This window comes from Trematomus bernacchii, unplaced genomic scaffold (genome assembly GCF_902827165.1).
Source record: "Trematomus bernacchii unplaced genomic scaffold, fTreBer1.1, whole genome shotgun sequence".
In the NCBI taxonomy this organism is placed as follows: Eukaryota; Metazoa; Chordata; class Actinopteri; order Perciformes; family Nototheniidae; genus Trematomus; species Trematomus bernacchii.
Window position 1 is genome coordinate 206,087 of NW_022987579.1, and position 27,592 is coordinate 233,678.

Genomic DNA, 27,592 nt, shown 5'->3' on the forward strand with positions numbered 1-27,592 from the left:
AAGAGTCCTCTCCTGCTGATGTGCAGGTGTATATCAGTATGTAGTTGTCCCTACTTTAAAGAGTCCTCTCCTGCTGATGTTCAGGTGTATATCAGTATGTAGTGTCTCTACTTTAAAGAGTCCTCTCCTGCTGATGTTCAGGTGTATATCAGTATGTAGTGTCTCTACTTTTAAAGAGTCCTCTCCTGCTGATGTTCAGGTGTATATCAGTATGTAGTGTCTCTACTTTAAAGAGTCCTCTCCTGCTGATGTTCAGGTGTATATCAGTATGTAGTGTCCCTACTTTAAAGAGTCCTCTCCTGCTGATGTTCAGGTGTATATCAGTATGTAGTGTCTCTACTTTAAAGAGTCCTCTGCTGCTGATGTTCAGGTGTATTTCAGTATGTAGTGTCTCTACTTTAAAGAGTCCTCTCCTGCTGATGTTCAGGTGTATATCAGTATGTAGTGTATCTACTTTAAAGAGTCCTCTCCTGCTGATGTTCAGGTGTATTTCAGTATGTAGTGTTGAGAAACCTCAAGATTTATGAACTCTAAACTTTTAGAGGAATAAAGTCACGCAACTTAATTTGTTTTTTCTTCTGCATGAAAGCAACAGACTAAATTGTGACTACATTACCCAGCATGCACAGGAACTCGTTTATTTTCTCCTCGTTATCTCTCCCCTCATTTGCATCTCAGTTTGTCTCCTCGTTGGGAGATGAGATGTTTTTAGAAAACCGCGCGGGCTCTTTGTGTTTCTTCGCCTCAAACACTTTGTACCTGATTTCCTCTCAGTGGGTTTTCAGCGTTTGTGAAAAACCAAGTGAGAAAAACAAAACAAACCGATGTTTTTTTACGCGTCTGTCCAGATCCCCGGAGGCTTTGAGGAGCAGGTTTACAGAGAGGCTTTGTGATGACTCTACTTATTATAATTATTAAAACATGAAGTCTGAATGCTTATTTCTGAACTTCAAAAGCGTCTGAGCTGAAGTTTACAGACAGGTCTCTAATAACCATGCCTCCAGTACTGCCACACACTCAGCGTAATGCCACAAATAAGACAAAACCACCAAGAAAATAGAGTTTAATATGAAGTGTAGGAGCCATTTACTGAGTTTATTAAATACGTTTTGTTTTATTAGTATAAAAAAGTTCTGGGTTTTTAAAATTGGACAGTTCATTTGTCTTTTAGTCTGAGTGCTGCTGACAGGAAGGCCAGTACTAGAGAGTGGTTCAACTATAGGAAACACCTGCCGCCGATGAGTCGATTGACTTTGTTTATGATATTTTTAAGATGGAAAGGAGTACGTTTGCTTTGAGTGCAGCAGGGAAGCTTTTTGAAAAGACACATGATGTATGTTACACCTAAAGGACCGTCATTGCTTTGTTTGTATGGTGGTATTCATACAGGGATTACCCTCTGTATAATGTGAGCCACACAGAGAATATACTTTCTGCCACTATCATAACATATTTCACACGTTTATAAAGCATGCAACAACACAACAAAAATAAAGACGTCTCCCAGTGTCAGTGCAGGCTCTTTCCCAAAGTCCTGATGACTCTCCTTCACTTCCTTTATAACCCCATGCATCCTTCACTCAAGTAGAAGTACACACATCCTTTACTCAAGTAGAAGTACAGATACTGGTGTTTAAAGATACTCTGGTGAAAGTAGAAGTACTGACTAAACTTCTTTATTCAAGTCAAAGTAAAGAGGGCTTTGAAATGTACTTCAGTAAAAAGTACCCATAACTAGCAGCTGTTTTAAAGAGTACCTGACCTCCCTTTCATCGTCAAAATCATTTTATAACATTGAATCATTATAGTTATTCATTCCATCAAAAAAAAAGAAAAAAAAAAGAAAAAGAAAAAGAAAGAAATGATTGTAAAATGTAACCTGCTAATTATTGTCATGGATTTGAAAACTGATGTTTATTTGCTATGTTCTGGCTGCTAGCTCAGTGAGTTCTTGCCTGCAGTGATGGGGTGTATACCCATGGAATCTGTGGAATCTCAGCTTTCAGATGATGTGTTGTTTGTGCAGAAAGTATAATTATAAATTATCATTTTTGTGAGTTATGAGCAGAAATAGCATTAGTCCGTATTTGCTAAGGGCTCATTGAAAGGCTTCTTGTGGGAGTTATTATTATTTTTTTTTTTTTTTTGTATAGTCAGTTAGCTGAGTTTCTTCCCGTCAGCTGGGTGTGGAACATTAATAGTTTCATAAATGACACTTCAGAGATCACACTGGTGCTAGCAGATGTAGCATTTGCGGACCCTTCGGCGGGTCCGTGGCGTTTAACAGGGGTACAGTAACGAAGTATTTGTACTCCAATACTTCCCACCTCTGCACTCAGGTTAAAGAGCAGATGCTAGGAAGATAGATTTCTGAATGCAGCCCTGGTTTCCTGCTCTCTTGTAGGAGTGGGTTTCTCCTCCGCAGGCTGCTGCTCAGCAAACACCTCAAATGGAAAATGTGACAGCGTCGCCCTCGCACTATCAAACCGCTCCGAGAGGCAGTCAGACCTGTGTGTGAGATCTCACTCTGCAGCCGTCTGCAGCTTCAATCAGCCGGGAGACTTTCACAGAAACGCAGCGGCAACGTATAAAGAGCGCTGAGTACAAGTACAAGTAAAAGTGGCAACAGGGAATGGGATCCACGGTGCGTTCAGGGGCGTCACGGCCATATTGGGAGGATAGGGTCTATATCAACATCAGCAGCCGTTAATATATATCAGCGTTTCCTGTTTCTGTCAGATGGATCCGATATGAAGTATGTGTGAAATATAACTAAAGAGAAGCTCAGGGCAGAAACACAGGAGCGTTTAACAATAAAAAGAATTAATGACATCTGTCCGTGTGAATTAAGGGATGAATGATCACTGTGACCAATGTCGCTCTGGTGTTTGGAGGTAGTCTCTACACCTTTTTTTTATTAGTCGATTTATTCTACATGTTAAAAACAAGGTCTATACATTTAAATAAACACTTAAATAGTTCCCGTCATGTTCAAAAGGGGCAAGAAGAAGCTTAAAAACGTTTCTGGTCCCCCTCTAGCATACATTGTTCATGAAAATAAAAGTTCAGGTCATCGTCATCATCATCCGTGATATTTGATTCATTGTTTTGAAGTGCTTCTGGGTGCATGAACAACCAACTGATTGAATGACTCACTGTGAGTTTAATAAGATGGAGGGTTTCATTGACTCACATGACGGAGACGACGTCGCCTCGTTAGTTGAATGAAATGTTATCCCATGGTGCTTTTTTGTTTGTTCATTGGTCATACTGTAGGAGTGTGAAGAAATTACGCTACTCCACTGTACAGGTTAAGCTGGTATCCTCCAAAGACGTCCCACTTAACGTTGTTGACGTCCCATTCCCTATCCTTATTTTCAGGGGCGGACTAGCCATCTGTATAATTTCCCCGCAGCGAGCCCCCCCCCCCCGTTGACAATCCACTAGCGCAGTGTTTCTCAAACTTTTTCATACCAAGGACACTTAACCAATAAAGAACACTCACGGACCACCTGACTCCACAAAGATCCAGAAACAAAAGGCCTGCTTCCCACTCCAACAGTACATAGCAGCCTGATAATGACAGTTTAACCTTCTCTACATCGCCTCGTTCACACAATAAATCAACAACACAAATACAACTACAGATTCTATAAGCATTTAGTTCAAATGCGATTTAAAATGCTCTCAGGTTTTACACCTCTTATGAAATGTAGACTACATTTATTACAGAGTTTATGTCCAACAGACTCACAGATCGTTGGCTACTGAGAGAAATGCAAAATACACCGCATAGTACGACACAAACCTCCGCTGTGGATTTTCAAAACAAAATACAGTAAAACTACGGTCGCAGGCCCAAGTGTAACTCTCCGAGACCTGCATGGACTGCCTACAAGACAAAACAAAAAAAACGTTTATGCAGCCCCAACACAACAGCCTCTGATCATCAACAGACTTCATGCAATGCTTCATCGGCTGCATATATTAGATAATAATCTCTATCTCACTTCTAACACATCTAAATCTACTTCCAGCGTGGATACATGTTCATAAAATACATCCATTGTTTGTTCCATATGCTTCTTGAAATCCTAAAAAACAAATCCTTTTTCTAGAACAGATTACAAATCGCCTGAAAATGGTACAAACAAGTGGCAACATGTTTGACGAAGGTGTTGCGCTGGGCTATATCATGCAATCGAAAGTGAAACTTAAGCTCGCTCCATTGCGGAGATATTCCCGCGAGAGTGCGGAAAACTTAAATTAATTCACTAGCCGCCCCCCCCCAGACCACAGTTTACTCCTAAATACTTCTGGATGCACGGAACAACCTACTTGCTGTGTCTCGTTCAAAAATGTTAGTCTTGTCGTGTTTCTTAATGGTTAGTGAAGTCATTTTTGTCTCGTCTTCCACTTCCTGTTTTACTTTGGTGCTCTTTTGTGTCTCGTTCCAGGTCCCTTGACTCCCTATCCTTGTGCCATTCCTTATTAACCTGATTGTTTCCACAATGGTTTTTTTGTTGGCATTTTTGAAAATAAAGTATTTTTCTTATACTTTAACTCTCTCTCCTGGAGTCGTGCATTTGAGTCCAAACTGCCTTGCGTTTCAAGTTCGTGACATAACTGGTTATAAGACGGAGGGTTTCCTTGACTCACATGACGGTGACGACGTCGCCTCGCTGGACTTCGTAGTTCCTGACGCTCCATTTGTTCAGCAGAACGACGTCACAGTTAGACCCCCCCTCAGGGTTCAGGGAGGGCTGCAGAGACAGAAACACACATTATATGGACTCTCATATTCTTATTATTAATGTATGTACGGGTACGATTAAATAAAAAGACATTACTGTAAAACCTCTCTCTCATTGTTTAGTACAAAAACAGTTTGTGATTGATCGGTCATTTCCCTCTCTTGTTTAGGAGAACGAATAATACAATAGGATTTGTTTGCAACTGGTCAAAGATGCATATCCCCAGATCAAGGTTCAAGTTTTACTTTCCCTCAACAAACTTTGTTTTTTTTTAACTCAAATGCTTCGCTATAAATGAAAAATGACTTGGTTAAATAGACAATAACACAGAAGACTATTTAAATGTCACTTCAGGGCTTCCAAAGGCTCAAATCTGCAAAGGAGGTCCATTATCCACTTTATTTATTTGTCATGAAGACAGTTTGTGTGTGGTTGGTCATCCCCATCCCTTCTTTAGCGAACAGTATATTAAAAACCTAATAGAAATGTTCTCTGGCGTGTTTAGTAAAAGCCTCGCTGACAGCTCCGTCACGCACCTGTCCTCCTCAGAAACTACACACTCATTATTCTCTGTTTGTGTCACTTCACCTGACGACGAGCGTTTCATTACACAGGAAGTGAGCAGGCCATTTCACGCCTGCCGACTTAATACTTCCTAAACTAACTGACAGCATGGAGACACACATTTCTCTACATGCTGTCTCTGATGCCCCTTTCACACCGGTTCCAGGGCCGGTTCGGAGCTATACTAGAGCGAAAACCGATTCTTACCAAGTCCGAAAAAATTGTCCGTCTAGAAGCAAAAACCGCATACGTCACGCTTACGTCGGAGGCGGGGGCGGGATCAACCTCCTGAACAACAACTAAAAGCCCATTATCTGAGGCACAGAACTCAGGCCCATTATCTGAGGCATCACCTACCCGTCAGGAACCCTTCACCCATGCTCCTTCACAAAACTACAGGGATGGGCGACGGAGGTCAAAATATTGAAATGTTGAGGAAAAAGTCCAAATATAGAAATGTTTAAAAAAAAATACAAAATATTGACATTTTGAGAAAAAGACAAAATATTGAAATTGAGAAAAAGTCAAATTATTGACATTTTGAGAAAAAGACGAAATATTGACATTTTGAGAAAAAGACAAAATATTGACATTTTGAGAAAAAGACAAAATATTGAAATTGAGAAAAAGACAAAATATTGAAATTGAGAAAAAGTCAAATTATTGAAATGTTGAGACAAAATATTGAATTTGAGAAAGACAAAATATTGAATTTGAGAAAAAGACAAAATATTGACATTTTGAGAAAAAGACATAATATTGAAATTGAGAAAAAGTAAAAAATGTGAGATTCTCAGAACAAGTTAGAATCTTCCCAAGAGGTACAGAGGAAGCTGGAGGGGAGCGGTCCAAAGCAATTTTACAGCAATTGCAGCGAGAGATGGCTACTGGTTGAAAGGCGCTTGTGACGAATGGAAAGTTCGTGGTGAAGTCGTCCTATTATTTCCATTTGGTTTCGACAAAACAAAAGCAAAACGCGCAGCGCTTCAATACAATCGGCCATTGTTGGTGTTGTCGATGTGAGGGGTTTCCGCGCGGTTTGGCTTTATGAAGCAGGCACGTAAACGGTTACGTCATGACGCAAACGATGACGCAGCACCAGTCGGGCTCTGGGCGGTGTGAACAAAACGGGGGCTGAAAAGAAAAAAAGGTTCAGAACCAGAAGAGTGCAAGCGGAGCGAGAACGGGAGCTGTTGGTGTGAAAGGGGCAAAAGTCTGAGTTTACAGGACCATAGCAGAGTGTCGTTTTTACAGCAGTGATGCAGAAGTTATAATAAGTTATTTGTCACTATTATGATTTTCATTTTATTAACTATTATAATCTGTTATGATTTTTTTGTTATTATTACGATTTTTATTGTATTAATATGATTTTATTATTTTTATTTTCCTTTAACGATAGCAGAGAGATGCAAGTGCCGAAACATGTTTGAAAATGAAATATTTTTTTGGGTCAGAGAATGTAAACATAGTGAAAAATGTACATAACATAGGGTTTTGAGTGGGCATGGCAAAATGACTCAACAGCGCCACCTGGATCGCAGCCCTATTAGCGAACGTCCTACATGTATGAAATTTGGTCTGTATATGTAACACAGGGAGAATGTTAAAAAATTATATTGGAGTGAGACCGTAAAACCAACAGGAAGTGGGCTATGTTGAATCTTACATTATTTTTTGATAATTAAATGGGCTCTTTTGTGCTTTCCTCGAGTGTGTTCTACAGGTTTTAGTGCATGTAAATGGTCTGCAAAGGATAACATCCCTGTGTTCTGTTTTAATATATAATAAGTGTAAATATAACTTTAAATAAATGTTAAGGAGCTTCAAGAGATTATTTTATAGTTTGTGCACTTTGAAGAAAATACAAACTATTTAATTAAAGATGAAAAACAACTAGGTCACAAAGCAGGTGAATAAATAAATAATATATTAATCAAAATAAAAGTTACAAAGTAAATACAAAAACATAAATAATAGTCATATGGAGGAGTAATAATACAAATGTATATTTAAAACAACAAAGGATATTTAGAGTTACATTAAAGCTGGTTTCAGGTGACAGTGACACATGATGTTAATCTTTTGAAGACCTTTTAAAGACAAAGTACTATATTATTTAAAGAACTGAATCAATGCACTATAATAAATGAATGATTTCCATGACATATTTAAATATATAACAGGAAGTTTAAATCTAAACCTTGCATTTATTTAACGACTTATTAATCAGACTCTAGGAAATCCAAGCCAAGAATAAAGAGACTCAATTTAATATAATATATTATTAACTTCATAAAAATCCAGTCACACACGAACATCTTTGGATGGAAGTTCATGGATGTATTTTCATGACTCGTCACACACGTCTGATTCTCCGACAGAAAATTAAAAAGTCACAACGTCCGTATTCATACCGCCGTTACTCAGGGAACACTGTTCCCATGACAACAACACAAGCAGTGCAAACACACACACAACCAGCAGTGAGAGAAAGACACACACACACCAACACACAGAGGAGAGAAAGACACACACACACACACACACACACACACACAACCACACACACACACACACACACACACACACAACACACACACACACACACACACACCACACACACACACACACACACACACACACACACACACACACACACACACACACACACACACACACACACACACACACACACACACACACACACACACACACACACACACACACACACACACACACACACACACACACACACACACACACACACACACACACACACACACACACACACACACACACACACACACTATCTGTGTCTCTCAATGGTGTGTGTGTGTGTGTTTTGTACAGTTCTTATCAGGCGGATGCCATTCAGTCCAAACACAAAACATTACATCTGTCTTTTATTTACAAAGCTTTAAGAGGTTAATGTCCCCCGTTCAAACTCGAGAGTGAGCAGCGTTCATCACAGGACCCTTCACCTGACGAGAGCATGATGGGAATATTCTCATCTCATAAATAACATATTATCCAGCATCAGATGACCACTACTGAGGGGTCAATGTCTCTTTTTAATAACAGACACATATTATTCTGTCACACTGAAGCAACAGAGATTAGATGTTACAGTTACAGGAAGACTTTCGATGCAGATATAGAAACACAAATGTTCCACATGAAGAAATATCTTCAGCAACTTGAGGAAACATGAGCAGCTGAAGAAGCTCAGAACACAGCTGGGAGCCCAGGGGACACTAAAGAGTGAAGCACACAGCTGGAGACCAGGGGACACTAAAGAGTGACGCACACAGCTGGGAGACCAGGGGACACTAAAGAGTGAAGCACACAGCTGGAGACCAGGGGACACTAAAGAGTGACGCACACAGCTGGGAGACCAGGGGACACTAAAGAGTGACGCACACAGCTGGGAGCCCTGGGGACACTAAAGAGTGAAGCACACAGCTGGAGACCAGGGGACACTAAAGAGTGACGCACACAGCTGGGAGACCAGGGGACACTAAAGAGTGAAGCACACAGCTGGAGACCAGGGGACACTAAAGAGTGACGCACACAGCTGGGAGACCAGGGGACACTAAAGAGTGACGCACACAGCTGGGAGACCAGGGGACACTAAAGAGTGACGCACACAGCTGGGAGACCAGGGGACACTAAAGAGTGACGCACACAGCTGGAGACCAGGGGACACTAAAGAGTGACGCACACAGCTGGGAGAACAGGGGACACTAAATAGTGACGCACACAGCTGGAGACCAGGGGACACTAAAGAGTGACGCACACAGCTGGGAGACCAGCGGACACTAAAGAGTGACGCACACAGCTGGAGACCAGGGGACACTAAAGAGTGACGCACACAGCTGGGATACCAGGGGACACTAAAAAGTGACGCACACAGCTGGTAGATCAGGGGACACTAAAGAGTGACGCACACAGCTGGGAGACCAGGGGACACTAAAGAGTGACGCACACAGCTGGGAGACCAGGGGACACTAAAGAGTGACGCACACAGCTGGGAGACCAGGGGACACTAAAGAGTGACGCACACAGCTAGGGGACCAGGGGACACTAAAGAGTGACGCACACAGCTGGGCGACCAGGGGACACTAAAGAGTGACGCACACAGCTGGGCGACCAGGGGACACTAAAGAGTGACGCACACAGCTGGGCGACCAGGGGACACTAAAGAGTGACGCACACAGCTGGGCGACCAGGGGACACTAAAGAGTGACGCACACAGCTGGGAGACCAGGGGACACTAAAGAGTGACGCACACAGCTGGGAGACCAGGGGACACTAAAGAGTGACGCACACAGCTGGGAGACCAGGGGACACTAAAGAGTGACGCACACAGCTGGGAGCGCCTAGTGACGTTCAGGATTATAAAGCTGATCAACTGTCTCTGATGTTGGAAACTTAAAGGTTTACAAGTGTAAACTCCTCATTTAGCCTCCTCTGGAAGTTTTATCTCTGGCAGAGGTCGACTTCACGACCCGCCACACGCAGCTACATGAATAAACAACAGGAAGCAAACAGGCACTACTAATATTCATGCTCATTAAAAATAGAGGGCAGATTGTTTAATGCATAATGCAAAAACACAGCAGGGATAATAAGCAGCACGACAGGAAACCAAATCGGTCAAAACCCAAGAGCACTCGTTTTGTTTCAGTGTTTCATATTTGTCCGTCTCTGACTCTCAATGAGCACCTTGTTTACTGTCGGGAGCAGAAGAAACTTAAGTCAAAGTAAACTAACCAAACTGTAAAAGTGAAGGTCCTGCATGCAAAATCCTACTTAAGTCAAACTAATGTTGGGCTATAAAGGAACTACAGCACGGTCACATGACTTCACATCACCACCGCTAAGCTAAAGGTGGCTAATGTTGGGCTATAAAGGAACTACAGCACGGTCACATGACTTCACGTCACCACCGCTAAGCTAAAGGAGGCTAATGTTGGGCTATAAAGGAACTACAGCACGGTCACATGACTTCACATCACCACCGCTAAGCTAAAGGTGGCTAATGTTGGGCTATAAAGGAACTACAGCACGGTCACATGACTTCACGTCACCAGCGCTAAGCTAAAGGAGGCTAATGTTGGGCTATAAAGGAACTACAGCACGGTCACATGACTTCAAGTCACCACCGCTAAGCAAAAGGAGGCTAATGTTGGGCTATAAAGGAACTACAGCACGGTCACATGACTTCACATCACCACCGCTAAGCTAAAGGTGGCTAATGTTGGGCTATAAAGGAACTACAGCACGGTCACATGACTTCACGTCACCAGCGCTAAGCTAAAGGAGGCTAATGTTGGGCTATAAAGGAACTACAGCACGGTCACATGACTTCACGTCACCACCGCTAAGCTAAAGGTGGCTAATGTTGGGCTATAAAGGAACTACAGCACGGTCACATGACTTCACGTCACCAGCGCTAAGCTAAAGGAGGCTAATGTTGGGCTATAAAGGAACTACAGCACGGTCACATGACTTCACGTCACCACCGCTAAGCTAAAGGAGGCTAATGTTGGGCTATAAAGGAACTACAGCACGGTCACATGACTTCACATCACCACCGCTAAGCTAAAGGTGGCTAATGTTGGGCTATAAAGGAACTACAGCATGGTCACATGACTTCACGTCACCAGCGCTAAGCTAAAGGAGGCTAATGTTGGGCTATAAAGGAACTACAGCACGGTCACATGACTTCACGTCACCACCGCTAAGCTAAAGGTGGCTAATGTTGGGCTATAAAGGAACTACAGCACGGTCACATGACTTCACGTCACCACCGCTAAGCTAAAGGTGGCTAATGATGTCTGATTGGTGGATGGACGTCTCACCTGCATCGACCGTCCCGTCACTAGCGTCACGGAGGCGAGTCGATCGATGGCGGTCGTTAGGACGGAAACCCCCACGATGATGCCGCTAACTAACATCCGTATTTTGCGCCATGCCTGCTGAGCCATCACCTGGACAGGAAACAGGAAACAGGAAACACCATCACTAAGGGAAGTAAACAGCACTAAGGTTCCTTCAGCTTCGTACTCCAATAAGTGCTTCCTGTTGAGGTGGGGGAGTAAACTTCTTGTGTTTCCTCCTCGGGCAATCATTTTAGTTCGACAACATTTGCAATAAATGTTTGTTTGGTCCACGTCAGATTTTTTTAATCCAAAAAACCTCCAAACGACAGACACAGCTCCTCTCCTGTCTCAGTGTCCATCTTTACATTCAGCTTCACATGTTATGCTACTGCTACTACACTTGCCCCAGCATGCATTTCAGCGGTGCAGCAGTGAAAGCAGTCCCCAGGGTTCTCAGGGGATTTAAGGTATAAAGTTCACGGTATACCACCCAGCCCTAACCTCATTTATTATCTTCTTGTTATTCTGTGCAGAAATTGTCTAAGAAAGTAAAACAGTAGGTCTTCTCCCTTCAACTGAGATATCTCTAGATAAAAGTCACATTTTTAAGCTGTTTTCATGCCAAATTGCTTATTTCTAAGATAAGAATCTGGTCTTGTTATGGAATAAAACTCTAAAGTACCTTACCTTCATATACTTGAATAAAGTAGATTTCACCAGACTGAATTGTATATCTTCCCATTCTCTCTGCAGTTTAAAGCCGGTTTAGCTCCATATATCAGTAAATAATAATAATAATGCATTTAATTTATATATATCTCATCTGCCAAGACAAATCTCGAAGCGCTTCACAACAAAGGATAATAATAAATTAAATAAAAGTCGGAGATAGCGATAAAAATGGCAGTACTCCAGGTGTACCATGCTCAAAGTTTATTGGAAGGCCTGCCGAAAGAAGAGGGTCTTAAGGCCGGTTTTCAAGACCTCGGTGGAAGGGGCAGATCTCAGCTGATCTGGGAGGGAGTTCCAGAGGCGCGGGGCGAATGAGCAGAAGGCTCGGTCCCCCATTGTCCGGAGACGTGTGCGGGGGATGTAAAGAAGAGGAGCGTGGCTGGAGCGGAGGGAGCGGGTAGATGTCTGGGTACGGATGAGGTCACAGAGGTATTTTGGGCTTTGTCCATTCAGGGCTTTGTAGGTCAGGAGCAGAACCTTAAACTGGATCCTGTAGTGGACTGGGAGCCAGTGTAGTTGTGCAAGTATGGGGGTTATGTGTGCGGACCTTTTTGCACCGGTGAGAACTCTGGCTGTTCTGTTCTGGACAAGTTGCAGGCGGTGAAACGAATGTAAGGTTAGACATTAATCCAAGCACAATGTGAGTGACTCCAACATGCATCAGCAAAATCCTGTTAATCCCCCACAGGTTTGGCGTTTGGACAGTGGAAACACATCGGCCCGTCTCCCCGGACACTTTTTCATCCACTTTGCTTTCACAGGAAGCCCAGACAGGCGTGAAATTACCCATCATGCACCGCTGCCTTCAGCAAACAGCTAACAGCCCGGTGCGGACGTACAGATATTACTTCCACATCACAACACATGAAACACCATCACACACACACTCCCTACACACACACACACTCCCTACACACTCCCTACACACTCCCCCTCCAGCTGCAGCCGGGGAAACGTCCATCACTGCGGCTGTGAAGCGTTTAGGAAGAAATATAGAAGATAATCTGGATTTGACTTCCCCGTAATGTCACCTCTCACTCAACATGATAACCAGCAGCTGAACAGCAGTGGTGGAAAGTGACTGTACTGATGTTCAGGTGTATATCAGTATGTAGTGTCTCTACTTTAAAGAGTCCTCTCCTGCTGATGTTCAGGTGTATATCAGTATGTAGTGTCTCTACTTTAAAGAGTCCTCTCCTGCTGATGTTCAGGTGTATATCAGTATGTAGTGTCTCTACTTTAAAGAGTCCTCTCCTGCTGATGTTCAGGTGTATATCAGTATGTAGTGTCTCTACTTTAAAGAGTCCTCTCCTGCTGATGTTCAGGTGTATATCAGTATGTAGTGTCTCTACTTTAAAGAGTCCTCTCCTGCTGATGTTCAGGTGTGTATCAGTATGTAGTGTCTCTACTTTAAAGAGTCCTCTCCTGCTGATGTTCAGGTGTATATCAGTATGTAGTGTCTCTACTTTAAAGAGTCCTCTCCTGCTGATGTTCAGGTGTGTATCAGTATGTAGTGTCTCTACTTTAAAGAGTCCTCTCCTGCTGATGTTCAGGTGTATATCAGTATGTAGTGTCTCTACTTTAAAGAGTCCTCTCCTGCTGATGTTCAGGTGTGTATCAGTATGTAGTGTCTCTACTTTAAAGAGTCCTCTCCTGCTGATGTTCAGGTGTATATCAGTATGTAGTGTCTCTACTTTAAAGAGTCCTCTCCTGCTGATGCTCAGGTGTATATCAGTATGTAGTGTCTCTACTTTAAAGAGTCCTCTCCTGCTGATGTTCAGGTGTATATCAGTATGTAGTGTCTCTACTTTAAAGAGTCCTCTCCTGCTGATGCTCAGGTGTATATCAGTATGTAGTGTCTCTACTTTAAAAGAGACAAATCTCCCTCCCTAATCTCTTCCGTATGAGGAGGACTCTCTCCGTCTGAGAGACAGATCCATCTGGCGCTCAACAAACCCCAATCCCACTAACCATTCCACTTATTCAGAAGAGACGGACACAGAGTGGTATAAATATCAGATTCAGAGAGCGGGGGTCAGCGAATCAGACGGAGACGCAGTGCTTTGCTCTTTCTGCGATTGCTGGAATTACATTTCTGGGTCTCTGGGCTGGAGTCCATCTCAAACGGTAACTAATGTCGGCGTCCCGGAGCTTTTCCAGACCGATAAATCCACCGGGGAGGATGAAGAGAGGCGGGGGGGGGGGCTGATTACAGACCGCCGCAGACACACTTCCCCTAAGCTATTTTCTATATACCAGTGTAGGAAGAGGAGCACACAGGAGACAACCGTTTCATTGCAGACTGTTATGTTTATTTGGGGAAATGGCAGTGCATACATTATTTGAGATATATTTCGAACTCGGACTTCATTTTAAGGACATTTCGGCCAGGGGTGTAGAGCTATTTGAAAAGGAGAAAGTATCTTGTGCGAACGAGATACTTTCTCTCTCTCTTTTTTCTTTTCATGGCCCTTTAGGAGCTCTGTAGGACGCAAACCGGGACATTGAAATATAACGAGTGTGGTTCTTCAGAGAGTGAGAGATGTGGCAGCTTACTGTTTGACTAATTAGAGTTGTAATCAGAGGTGGAGGAAGTACTCTGACTTATTGCTTAAGTAAAAGAAGAAAAGTTCTCCATTAAAAATCTGGGTAAAAGTGCAGTTGTAATGTTCTTTGTACCCCACTACTACTACTACATACAACTGGAATACAAACACTAATTGTGCATTCACACAGGCACCATTACATGTAAAGTCAAAACTCTGGGAAAGAAACACAGGCGGACAGAGACTCAACAGCACTAAACATCAGAGAGAAATAACGCTGAAAATCGTTTTAGCATGCACCTGTCAACACAAGAGACGGCCTAATCACAACAGAAATGTAATCTAAATGCAGCAACCTTAATCTAACGGTTCCCCATAGGAATGAATGGGAGATCGGCAGGAACAGAGCTCAAAATCATCCAACTTTGAGGTCTTACTAATCGGGCATACTTTAACGGAGAAAAAAGATTCAGAGTTTAAACAGCTCTCCAGACTCTCCACTCTATTGGACCAAAAGGGTTTTTTGATCGATTGAACGGTTTTCCTAAAATAACCGTTTAGGTTGTGAGAAATGTTCAGAGCGTTTCAGATTCTATAATGGCTGTGCATGTGACGGAATGTTCAGAATGCCGGATGACATCTTCACTTAGAGGGTCTTTAAAAAATCTCCTGATATTAAACCTGCTCTAAATCCCACAATATTCACTCTCCATATTCAATGTTCATGCTTACAGTAGCTGAATTTGTCAGAGTCGTCTCGATGTCTTCACTATATCAAAGTAACCATCACATCTGGCCCAATAGTGTCATTAACTGGCCAGCTGCCATGCCAATAGACACCCATGTTAAATTCTACCAACATATTCTACTGGTGGGAACGCCCGGACACTTCAGGAAAACTGCAGCGGGTCACCAACAACAATGAGATCCCCAGAAAGCACGAAGACAGCTCACACTCAACATGTCTCTAGGGAAATGGTTTATCTTGTATATCTAAATATGTTCATGTTGTTTTGGACAGAAGGGGATTAGAGCCACATGAGGGAAAACATGGGAGTGACCAGAAGTAAAAAAAAAATGTGACCTGACTTTAATGAGATTTCAGATTTCTTTTTTTCTTTCAATTTTGTTTGACATTTTTCTTTTTCGAAAAAAAAATTAATTTATCTTAAAAGATAATGACAAAAAAATGTTTTCCTCAGAATTCTAAAATAAACTCAGAATTGTTTCTGGAAAGAAAATTCTAAAATGTTTTTCTCAGAATTATGAGATTTGGAAGAAAAAAATTTATCCTGGACATTTTTTTTTCTTTTGACAATTGTTTTCAGAAAAAACTAAATAATCTGAAGAAATTATTTAAAAAAAATGTTTACTAATTATTATTTACTTTTGGTCACATCCCCAAAACATTTTCCTCATGTGGCCCTGATCCTATTCCATACTTTGGACTGACAAACCCCAGATTTAAATCCATGTGCTGAAAATATTTGACATTTCCATTTCAATCATAAAGTGTCATCATCAACTCATCATTTAAGCTCTTCGTTAAAGGGGACCTATCATGCAAAATGCACTTTTGTACGTCTTTTCTACATGAATATGTGTCCCCGGTGTTCCAGGGAACTCACCAAGTGTCAGAAAACACAACCCTGTCTATTTTCCTCCATACCCAAATCTCTAAAAAAGGGGCTGCAACGGATCTGATAAAAACTGATCCAGATTTGAACACTGTTCTGACGTCAGGACGGTGGCGCTACGGCTATTGGGCCAACTCCACCAATCAGGGGAATGTGGGGTTGGGCCACGGCCGGCCGTTGCCGCTCGAAAGCGCTGGAGATGCTGTAGTACATATGCCAGGCCTGTAAGTGGCGCTGTAGTCTGCCACAAAAGCAGCGAAGAAGACTTGTGTCCCTGGGCAAGACACTTCACCCCAAATTGCTCCTGTGGGGATTGTCCACAGTGTTGAGTATGTAAGTCGCTTTGGATAAAAGCGTCTGATAAGTAACATGGACAAATTCTACAGAAGATCACTAACCAGAAAAGGCTTTTTAAATTGAATACTTGAGTAAATGTATACCTGCATTTACGTGGTCACTTACAACATTGCATCTGCATTATTTAGCTTATTGTATATGTATTTGTAGGCCTACATGTATATAGTTTACTTCATCTGCATTACTTGTACACTAGTCTGAACTATTTTACTCTGTTTCTTCATGCACTATTTTAATGTATTGTTTTATGTCCTATATATATTCATATTGCATTGCTGGAGGAGCTTCAGATGTGCATTGCATATCAACACTGCAGCTGCTGTGCATACTGTATGATGATAAAGCCCTTAAATCTACTTGGTAACTTCCACCTCTTCCACCTTAACAACATTCACCTTCAAACCGTCTCCATGTTCCACCTTTAATCAGCTTCACCTGCAGCTGTCAGTACACTCAGTGCTAACGGCTAGCATCAGCGGCTAACAGGCATTTTTAACTTTTAAAGAACAATGTGGAACACAACACAGCATGTCAGTGACAGCGGGTCAGAGGAGCCTTCAGGGGAGAAGCTTAAAGTCTCTTTTCTGGTGTTTAAAATCATGCATTTACGTGAGAAACTAAGGCTAAAGCTACACATGCTAACACTCACCTACCAGAAACGTGCAGGTCCTCCTGTAGTTGTGCTACGTCACGCGTCGCATCCGGGTCCTAAAGCCCGCCGGGTTCTGTTTCGGGTTAATTTTAAAGAGTTAAATATCTTATTTTAAAACGTTTTACCTTCACAATTAATTGTATGTTCTATTATATTAATTACAAATATTCAAAGACACACAGCGCAGTGAACAAAATAAAACATTACAAATAAATAGAGCTAAATAAAATTAAAAAGGACAAATATTAAATACCTGACTGATCTGTTTCTACTCTATCCCACAGATTATAAAACATATAATCAGACTACATAAATAGGTTGAGGACGAAGGTACGTTTTAACCGTTTGTTTTTTAGTTCAAATTGAAACTAAAAAAAGAGCAAAAACGGGTCGTTTTTTTGTTTTTCAATTTTGCCCCAAAACGAAAAAACGGAAATTCAGCTCGTTTTTTCGTTTTTCTGTTCTTACTGTTAAAACAAGTATACCACTCAATGTTTCGTTTCCATAAGTGGGTGCGTCTCCAGCGCCTCCTTGCTTCTGATTGGCTAGTGTGCCCTATGCTTGCGCTGTACCCTTCAAAATAAAGGTTCTACGTCTTTGCCTTTAGACTGCGTTACAAATATACGTATATTATTATGTTCATACATGCAGAAAGTACAGAAGACAGTCTGTCCGTATGTCTGTCTTTCTATGTATATGTCTGTCTGTCTGTCTCGATGGCTTTCTATCTCGATGTCTGTCTGTCTGTCTGTCTGTCTGTCTGTCTGTCTTTCTGTAACTATATTTTAGAGTTTAAAGCGTAGCCACTTTTACTCCACTACATGTATTTAGTACCTTTAGTTACTTCACAGATGTGGATGAATGATGTGAAATATAACCAAGTGTTAAATCAGACTTTAGTTCCACCTGGAGTAAATTCACAAGCTACCCTGCAGTATACAAAGTCATTCAAACTAGCTGCACCTTTACCAGCTTTGAGAACACTTTCATGATCAATCATTATAAAACATATCATATATATTATTCTGAAATGGACCAATCTGCACAATCACTACTTTTACTGTCTCTACTTTCACTATATTTTGATGATAATACTTTTATACTTTTACTTGAGGAACATTTTGAATGCAGGACTTTTACTGTAACAGCGTATTCCTACACCCTGGTACTTCTACTTTTACTCAAGTACAAGATCTGAGTACTTCTACTTTTACTCAAGTACATGATCTGAGTACTTCTACTTTTACTCAAGTACAAGATCTGAGTACTTCTACGTTTACTCAAGTACATGATCTGAGTACTTCTACAATGGTTGATTTCCAAATGTTCTGTTGGTGCGTGGATGATAAAATAATAGCGTTTGATTGTATTGCCTTACGTATGCAGCTATTTGCCTGTGTTTAGAAACATAATTAAACATACCATGGACACACATTCAAACAATTCTCCATGTATTAAACATTGCAGATGAACAATTAACAAGTCATACAGCTAAAGAAAACTACAACAATTATTGTCTGTATGATGATATCATGGAACCTGGAATTTGAACACACACACAATAACTTAATAAACGACTGAACTGCTGTCCACTTTAGGGGAGGGCCCTTAAAGCATCCAGTGCTGCAGACAGTCCAGCAACCTGGGTATACACTGGCTCCTGATCCCTGCACTTGCCTTTACACATATCTTCTTACAATGTCTATGAGATCCTTTATCCCGTTTTGGAATGGTGCTGGCTGGTTATGAATGGCACGCTCAAAGAGTTCAGCAATGTCCGCATAGTTCGTTGCAAATTCTTGTTCAGCTGCTGTCTGGTGCTCCACAGTGGCAAATGGGTTTCTCCCAAACAGCGACACTCGTGTCAGAGAGGACCCCACTTCCTGATGAAAGCAGTCTGCAGCATCTGTAGCTTCAGGCAAAAGATCTGCAGGCAGTCTCTTTGGGCATCCACCATGAGCAAGTTGATCTGGGATACCCTTACCTTAAAAGAAAAGCACAAATAAGTGGCCATTGTTAGTGTAATGTTACATATCATGCATATCAATGAACCTCACACAGCGTGTAATCATGGCCTGCCCTTACAACAAATGTTACTTGTGCTATTAGTACACTTCTTACAAACTTTAAAAAGTATGTTTTTAATTTGACTGTTTATTTACTTACCAGATATATATGTTTCATGCAATAAGAGCAATCTATAAACTAGATTAGATATGTCTTTACTCAGACAATTATTGAAATATTGGAATATATACATGCCACATTTAAACATTTCCATCAACCTAGTGTAAAAAAGGGGATACAGAGAGAAACAAATGTAGGATATAAGTACAACTTATAAAAATGCATAAAGAAGGTCATTTGTTATGGGGCTTAAGTAACATTCTGAAAACTGCTATACAAACCTTGGATTCTGTTCCAGGACTGCACCATCCGGTCAAGTCCAATTTTGGCTACCCGACAGGTAAGAGTGGACACACAATATCGTGTGATGTTGTCTTCAAGGTTTAGTTCCGTCATAGTCAGCCAATGTCTCCTGCAAACATGAGTCAGTTGACTAGATCAAGTAGCACCCCTCGGTCATTTCAAAGGTAATGAGATGCCCATTTCATACGTTGGCATGCTTTAGAATGTTACGTTTTAGTCCATGTTGCTAACTAAATGTGTGTCACTGTTCTTTTTGCATTACAGGTCAATACATGTGTCAGACATAATGGATGGAAAGATTGTTTCCACAAGGGTGGTCATGATCAGATTTGTTGAATCAGAGGCAAGCGTTCCACTGATCACAGGAAAAGTGAATGTGGCCATGGGAGACAGTGAGGAGTACATCCTTACAGACACCGTTGGGAATGAAATCGTTGCGTCTGAAGGGACAACTGGTAAATATAATTATTCTATATTTCATTTTGATTTGTGCAAAAGATAAGGGTCTGAAAGTGCTATCAGTACAACAATGTGCCCCTTTTAACATTTTATTTTCACGTGTCTTGACTCTTTATTTCTCTCATAAAGGGTCTTTGTACTGGAAGCCGAATGCAAGAAAGATCCATGCTGTTGAGAGTTCTGCTTTCAGGCAATGGCGTCGAAGAAGCTCAAGAAGCAGGTGTGGTTGGATAACAAAACTGATTTTGTCTGGAGAAGGTTTGAACTGGTCTATCAATAGGGGAAATAATGTAATGTGTAAAGAAGGGCGAGCACTCAAACTGAAGGGTCACGATGTGCAGCATTTCACTTTATTTTACTCGCTAACAACAGACTGGCAAAACCCTCTCATTATTTGAAAAAGGCTGCTTTCTGGCCATTTAGCATTTTTGCAGCTCAAGGGCTATACAAGTTTGCCATCTGGGGCAGGCATGCATAAGCATGGGCTTCACTGTAGCACACCTCAGCACTCTGTGGGTCAGCACATGGTATGAAGAGTCACAGTCAACATCAGTTCTACAATCAGCATTTATAAACAATATCCTTTAAAGGTAGGGTAGGTAAGTTTGAGAAACCGGCTCGAGATCGCTAGAATTTGAAAATACACAACCGGAGAAAATCTGCCACTTCCTTACAGAGCCCCTCCTCCAACACACACGAACGCGCACATGACCAATGAGGGCACGAGATAAGTTTGTGCACAGATGGAAGGCTGACAGGCAGGTAGGCCATCCAGTTATTTTAGCCGGGCCGGCTCAGATGATTGGTCGTGCTTTTTACAGTACTACAGCTTCCACAGATGATATTTTTTATGGATTTTTTGTCAAAGCACTTCAGATATTCATTGCTATCGGGATGTTAAGAGCATTCCATGGAATATAACAACAAGTGTATCTCGAGCCGGTTTCTCAAATGTAATTTCAAGAAATGAAATGTTTCCACATGCTCTTGTTTATTTAGCATCATCTAATTTGCCACGGAATACTTTCTTTTATCTCTAATAAAATGAAGAAAAAATCTTAAATGACTGCTAATACTTAAACTATTTTCAAACTGTGACAAAAACAGAAATGAGGTATCTGAAGTCCACACACTGAGCAACAAGGTGGAGGAACTGCTGGATGCATCCCAAGGCCTGGAAGAAGTCACAAGACATAGTGGCAGCCAGCCATGACTTGGTAGTACCAAGGCCAGAAGTCAAACAGGCATTTAGCTGTTTGATCTGCAGAGGTATCGTTTTCATCCTCTCTTTGAATAATGCTCAGTGTAACAAACAGTATTTAAAAAATAAAACGTATAGGTGCCGGATTTTCATATTATTCTAAGTTAATCTTTTCAAATCTATTTCTCAATGGTATCTTTCTCAGTTTGAGTGCATGCTTCAGAAATACAGTCCATGACATCAATCAGTAACTATCAGCACATCTTTAAAAACCTGTCTTTTTTCTTTTTAAAGAAACAATGACTGGACCCATGTTTTCCTCCTGCTGCCGAAGCATCGTGGGATGCAGGCTCTGTGTGGAGGAGTGGAGGATAACATCTCCCCAATGCCTTAAGTGCAGGGATCAGGAGCCAGTGTATACCCAGGTTGCTGGACTGTCTGCAGCACTGGATGCTTTAAGGGCCCTCCCCTAAAGTGGACAGCAGTTCAGTCGTTTATTAAGTTATTGTGTGTGTGTTCAAATTCCAGGTTCCATGATATCATCATACAGAAAATAATTGTTGTAGTTTTCTTTAGCTGTATGACTTGTTAATTGTTCATCTGCAATGTTTAATAAATGGAGAATTGTTTGAATGTGTGTCCATGGTATGTTTAATTATGTTTCTAAACACAGGCAAATAGCTGCATACGTAAGGCAATACAATCAAACGCTATTATTTTATCATCCATGCACCAACAGAACATTTGGAAATCAACCATTGTCGAAGTACTCAGATCTTGTACTTGAGTAAAAGTAGAAGTCCCAGAGTGTAGGAATACTCTGTTAAAAGTAAAAGTCCTGCATTCAAAATGTTCCTCAAGTAAAAGTATAAAAGTATTATCATCAAAATATAGTGAAAGTAGCGACAGTAAAAGTAGTCATTGTGCAGATTGGTCCATTTCAGAATAATATATATGATATGTTTTATAATGATTGATCATGAAAGTGTTCTCAAAGCTGGTAAAGGTGCAGCTAGTTTGAATGACTTTGTATACTGCAGGGTAGCTTGTGAATTTACTCCAGGTGGAACTAAAGTCTGATTTAACACTTGATTATATTTCACATCATTCATCCACATCTGTAAAGTAACTACAGGTTTTAAATACATGTAGTGGAGTAAAAGTGGCTACGCTTTAAACTCTAAAATATAGTTACAGAAAGACAGACAGACAGACAGACAGACAGACAGACAGACAGACAGACAGACAGACAGACAGACAGACAGACAGACAGACAGACAGACAGACATATACATAGAAAGACAGACAGACAGACAGACAGACATCGAGACAGACAGACAGACAGACAGAGAGACAGACAGACAGACAGACAGACAGACAGACAGACAGACAGACAGACAGACAGACAGACAGACAGATATATACATAGAAAGACATCGAGACAGACAGACAGACAGACAGACAGACAGACAGACAGACAGACAGACAGACATCGAGACAGACAGACAGACAGACAGACAGATATATACATAGAAAGACATCGAGACAGACAGACAGACAGACAGACAGACAGACAGACATCGAGATAGAAAGACAGACATATACATAGAAAGACAGACATACGGACAGACTGTCTTCTGTACTTTCTGCATGTATGAACATAATAATATACGTATATTTGTAACGCAGTCTAAAGGCAAAGACGTAGAACCTTTATTTTGAAGGGTACAGCGCAAGCATAGGGCACACTAGCCAATCAGAAGCAAGGAGGCGCTGGAGACGCACCCACTTATGGAAACGAAACATTGAGTGGTATACTTGTTTTAACAGTAAGAACAGAAAAACGAAAAAAACGAGCTGAATTTCCGTTTTTTGTTTTGGGGCAAAATTGAAAAACAAAAAAACGACCCGTTTCTGCTCTTTTTTTAGTTTCAATTTGAACTAAAAAACAAACGGTTAAAACGTACCTTCGTCGTTGAGGTACACTTTGATTCTCTACAGGTGAAAAAGGACATTACTCACATTAAGTTTTCTGAAATAGTCTAAATATGGCATTGTGTAATGATAACTTTTGATGAATTGGGGTCAAATCAAAACACAGTTAAATAATCTCCTAAATGTGGATATTTGATTGATGTCTACCTGTTGGAAACAAGACATGTAATGAAGGCATAATAAACAAGAACATTAGAAATCAAACTAAGCTCTTTCCTCTCCTGTAGGTCAATAGGTTTTAGTGCATGTCAAAGGTCTGCAAAGGGTACAAATCCCTGTGTTCCCTCCAGAGTGAGATTCTGTGATAAAGTGTGAACAGAGTAGTAATGTCAGAAATAAGGACATAAAGATGAAACATTATTCATGCCAATGTGTCACTGTGTCCCTGCTGCTGGTGAGGAAGGGTCTCTTTGTAGAGGTCCTCACATCCTTTTTTGTAGTAAGGAGGTATCAGCTAAATGTACTTTAAGTAGCACAAGTACAAGTACTGCAATTGACACTTTATTGTTTCTTAAAAAACAATCCATCTGCAAACAGTAGCAGCTATCTCTTTCGTTATATATAGTCACTTTGTAACACCATGGTGTACTTCTCTTTGACTTATCGTGCTTCTTCACGTCTGCATACATAGTTCTTTTTGACTTTGTTACCATGTCAGTCTGTTTACTTCATCTGCACTACTCTGCTGTGTTCTCATGTAAATGTCCCCGTTGCAGCACAGATAAAGGGATTCTGATTCTAGTTTAAATCACTTAGTCTCAACCTTAACTTAACTTAGTCTTAACTTAGTCTTAACTTAGTCTTAACAGTAACTTAACTTAGTCTTAACCTTAACTTAACTTAGTCTTAACTTAGTCTGAACAGTAACTTAACTTAGTCTTAACCTTAACTTAACTTAGTCTTAACAGTAACTTAACTTAGTCTTAACCTTAACTTAACTTAGTCTTAACTTAGTCTTAACTTAGTCTGAATAGTAACTTAACTTAGTCTGAACCTTAACTTAACTTAGTCTTAACTTAGTCTTAATAGTAACTTAACTTAGTCTTAACTTAGTCTTAATAGTAACTTAACTTAGTCTTAACCTTAACTGAACTTGGTCTTAACAGTTACTAAACTTAACCTTAACTTAGGGATTCTGATTCTAGTTTAAATAACTTAGTCTGAACCTTAACTTAACTTAGTCTTAACAGTAACTTAACTTAGTCTTAACAGTAACTTAACTTAGTCTTAACAGTAACTTAACTTAGTCTTAACCTTAACTTAACTTAGTCTTAACTTAGTCTTAACTTAGTCTGAATAGTAACTTAACTTAGTCTGAACCTTAACTTAACTTAGTCTTAACTTAGTCTTAATAGTAACTTAACTTAGTCTTAACTTAGTCTTAATAGTAACTTAACTTAGTCTTAACCTTAACTGAACTTGGTCTTAACAGTTACTAAACTTAACCTTAACTTAGGGATTCTGATTCTAGTTTAAATAACTTAGTCTTAACCTTAACTTAACTTAGTCTTAACTTAGTCTTAACAGTAACTTAACTTAGTCTTAACCTTAACTTAACTTAGTCTTAACTTAGTCTTAATAGTAACTTAACTTAGTCTTAACCTTAACTTAACTTAGTCTTAACTTAGTCTTAACAGTAACTTAACTTAGTCTTAATCTTAACTTAACTTAGTCTTAACCTTAACTGAACTTGGTCTTAACAGTTACTACACTTAACCTTAACTTAGGGATTCTGATTCTAGTTTAAATAACTTAGTCTTAACCTTAACTTAACTTAGTCTTAACTTAGTCTTAACAGTAACTTAACTTAGTCTTAACCTTAACTTAACTTAGTCTTAACTTAGTCTTAATAGTAACTTAACTTAGTCTTAACCTTAACTTAACTTAGTCTTAACTTAGTCTGCATAGTAACTTAACTTAGTCTTAATAGTAACTTAACTTAGTCTTAACCTTAACTTAACTTAGTCTTAACAGTAACTTAACTTAGTCTTAACCTTAACTTAACTTAGTCTTAACCTTAACTTAACTTAGTCTTAACCTTAACTTAACTTAGTCTTAACTTAGTCTTAACCTTAACGTAACTTAGTCTTAACTTAGTCTTAACAGTAACTTAACTTAGTCTTAACCTTAACTGAACTTGGTCTTAACAGTTACTACACTTAACCTTAACTTAGGGATTCTGATTCTAGTTTAAATAACTTAGTCTTAACCTTAACTTAACTTAGTCTTAACTTAGTCTTAACAGTAACTTAACTTAGTCTTAACCTTAACTTAACTTAGTCTTAACTTAGTCTTAATAGTAACTTAACTTAGTCTTAACCTTAACTTAACTTAGTCTTAACTTAGTCTTCATAGTAACTTAACTTAGTCTTAATAGTAACTTAACTTAGTCTTAACCTTAACTTAACTTAGTCTTAACAGTAACTTAACTTAGTCTTAACCTAACTTAACTTAGTCTTAACCTTAACTTAACTTAGTCTTAACCTTAACTTAACTTAGTCTTAACTTAGTCTTAACCTTAACTTAGTCTTAACTTAGTCTTAACAGTAACTTAACTTAGTCTTAACCTTAACTGAACTTAGTCTTAACCTTAACTTAACTTAGTCTTAACTTAGTCTTAACCTTAACTTAACTTAGTCTTAACCTTAACTTAACTTAGTCTTAACCTTAACTTAACTTAGTCTTAACTTAGTCTTAATAGTAACTTAACTTAGTCTTAACCTTAACTGAACTTGGTCTTAACAGTTACTAAACTTAACCTTAACTTAGGGATTCTGATTCTAGTTTAAATAACTTAGTCTTAACCTTAACTTAACTTAGTCTTAACTTAGTCTTAACAGTAACTTAACTTAGTCTTAACCTTAACTTAACTTAGTCTTAATAGTAACTTAACTTAGTCTTAACCTTAACTGAACTTGGTCTTAACAGTTACTACACTTAACCTTAACTTAGGGATTCTGATTCTAGTTTAAATAACTTAGTCTTAACCTTAACTTAACTTAGTCTTAACTTAGTCTTAACAGTAACTTAACTTAGTCTTAACCTTAAACTTAACTTAGTCTTAACTTAGTCTTCATAGTAACTTAACTTAGTCTTAATAGTAACTTAACTTAGTCTTAACCTTAACTTAACTTAGTCTTAACCTTAACGTAACTTAGTCTTAACTTAGTCTTAACAGTAACTTAACTTAGTCTTAACCTTAACTGAACTTGGTCTTAACAGTTACTACACTTAACCTTAACTTAGGGATTCTGATTCTAGTTTAAATAACTTAGTCTTAACCTTAACTTAACTTAGTCTTAACTTAGTCTTAACAGTAACTTAACTTAGTCTTAACCTTAACTTAACTTAGTCTTAACTTAGTCTTAATAGTAACTTAACTTAGTCTTAACCTTAACTTAACTTAGTCTTAACTTAGTCTTCATAGTAACTTAACTTAGTCTTAATAGTAACTTAACTTAGTCTTAACCTTAACTTAACTTAGTCTTAACAGTAACTTAACTTAGTCTTAACCTTAACTTAACTTAGTCTTAACCTTAACTTAACTTAGTCTTAACCTTAACTTAACTTAGTCTTAACTTAGTCTTAACCTTAACTTAGTCTTAACTTAGTCTTAACAGTAACTTAACTTAGTCTTAACCTTAACTGAACTTAGTCTTAACCTTAACTTAACTTAGTCTTAACTTAGTCTTAACCTTAACTTAACTTAGTCTTAACCTTAACTTAACTTAGTCTTAACCTTAACTTAACTTAGTCTTAACTTAGTCTTAATAGTAACTTAACTTAGTCTTAACCTTAACTGAACTTGGTCTTAACAGTTACTAACTTAACCTTAACTTAGGGATTCTGATTCTAGTTTAAATAACTTAGTCTTAACCTTAACTTAACTTAGTCTTAACTTAGTCTTAACAGTAACTTAACTTAGTCTTTAACCTTAACTTAACTTAGTCTTAATAGTAACTTAACTTAGTCCTTAACCTTAACTTAACTTAGTCTTAACTTAGTCTTAACAGTAACTTAACTTAGTCTTAATCTTAACTTAACTTAGTCTTAACTTAGTCTTAACAGTAACTTAACTTAGTCTTAACCTTAACTGAACTTGGTCTTAACAGTTACTACACTTAACCTTAACTTAGGGATTCTGATTCTAGTTTAAATAACTTAGTCTTAACCTTAACTTAACTTAGTCTTAACTTAGTCTTAACAGTAACTTAACTTAGTCTTAACCTTAACTTAACTTAGTCTTAACTTAGTCTTCATAGTAACTTAACTTAGTCTTAATAGTAACTTAACTTAGTCTTAACCTTAACTTAACTTAGTCTTAACCTTAACTTAACTTAGTCTTAACCTTAACTTAACTTAGTCTTAACTTAGTCT

The 27,592-nt window shown here is 39.4% G+C and overlaps 1 protein-coding gene across 3 annotated transcripts in view; it reads right to left on the minus strand.

The window, feature by feature from the left end:
• The window catches only part of immp2l (inner mitochondrial membrane peptidase subunit 2), a 111,618-nt gene extending 94,415 nt beyond the window's left edge, over nt 1-17,203 (minus strand). Inside the window, exons 1-3 of one of the 3 annotated variants that reach the window (XM_034126993.1) lie at nt 17,132-17,203; nt 11,186-11,314; nt 4,660-4,763 (exon numbers count right to left, since the gene is read on the minus strand). In XM_034126993.1, the coding sequence (XP_033982884.1) occupies nt 4,660-4,763; nt 11,186-11,311 (230 nt within the window). In that variant the 5' untranslated portion in view covers nt 11,312-11,314; nt 17,132-17,203. The other 2 variants (XM_034126994.1, XM_034126995.1) reach the window with 2 other exon arrangements.
• Nucleotides 17,204-27,592: the final 10,389 nt, after the last annotated feature.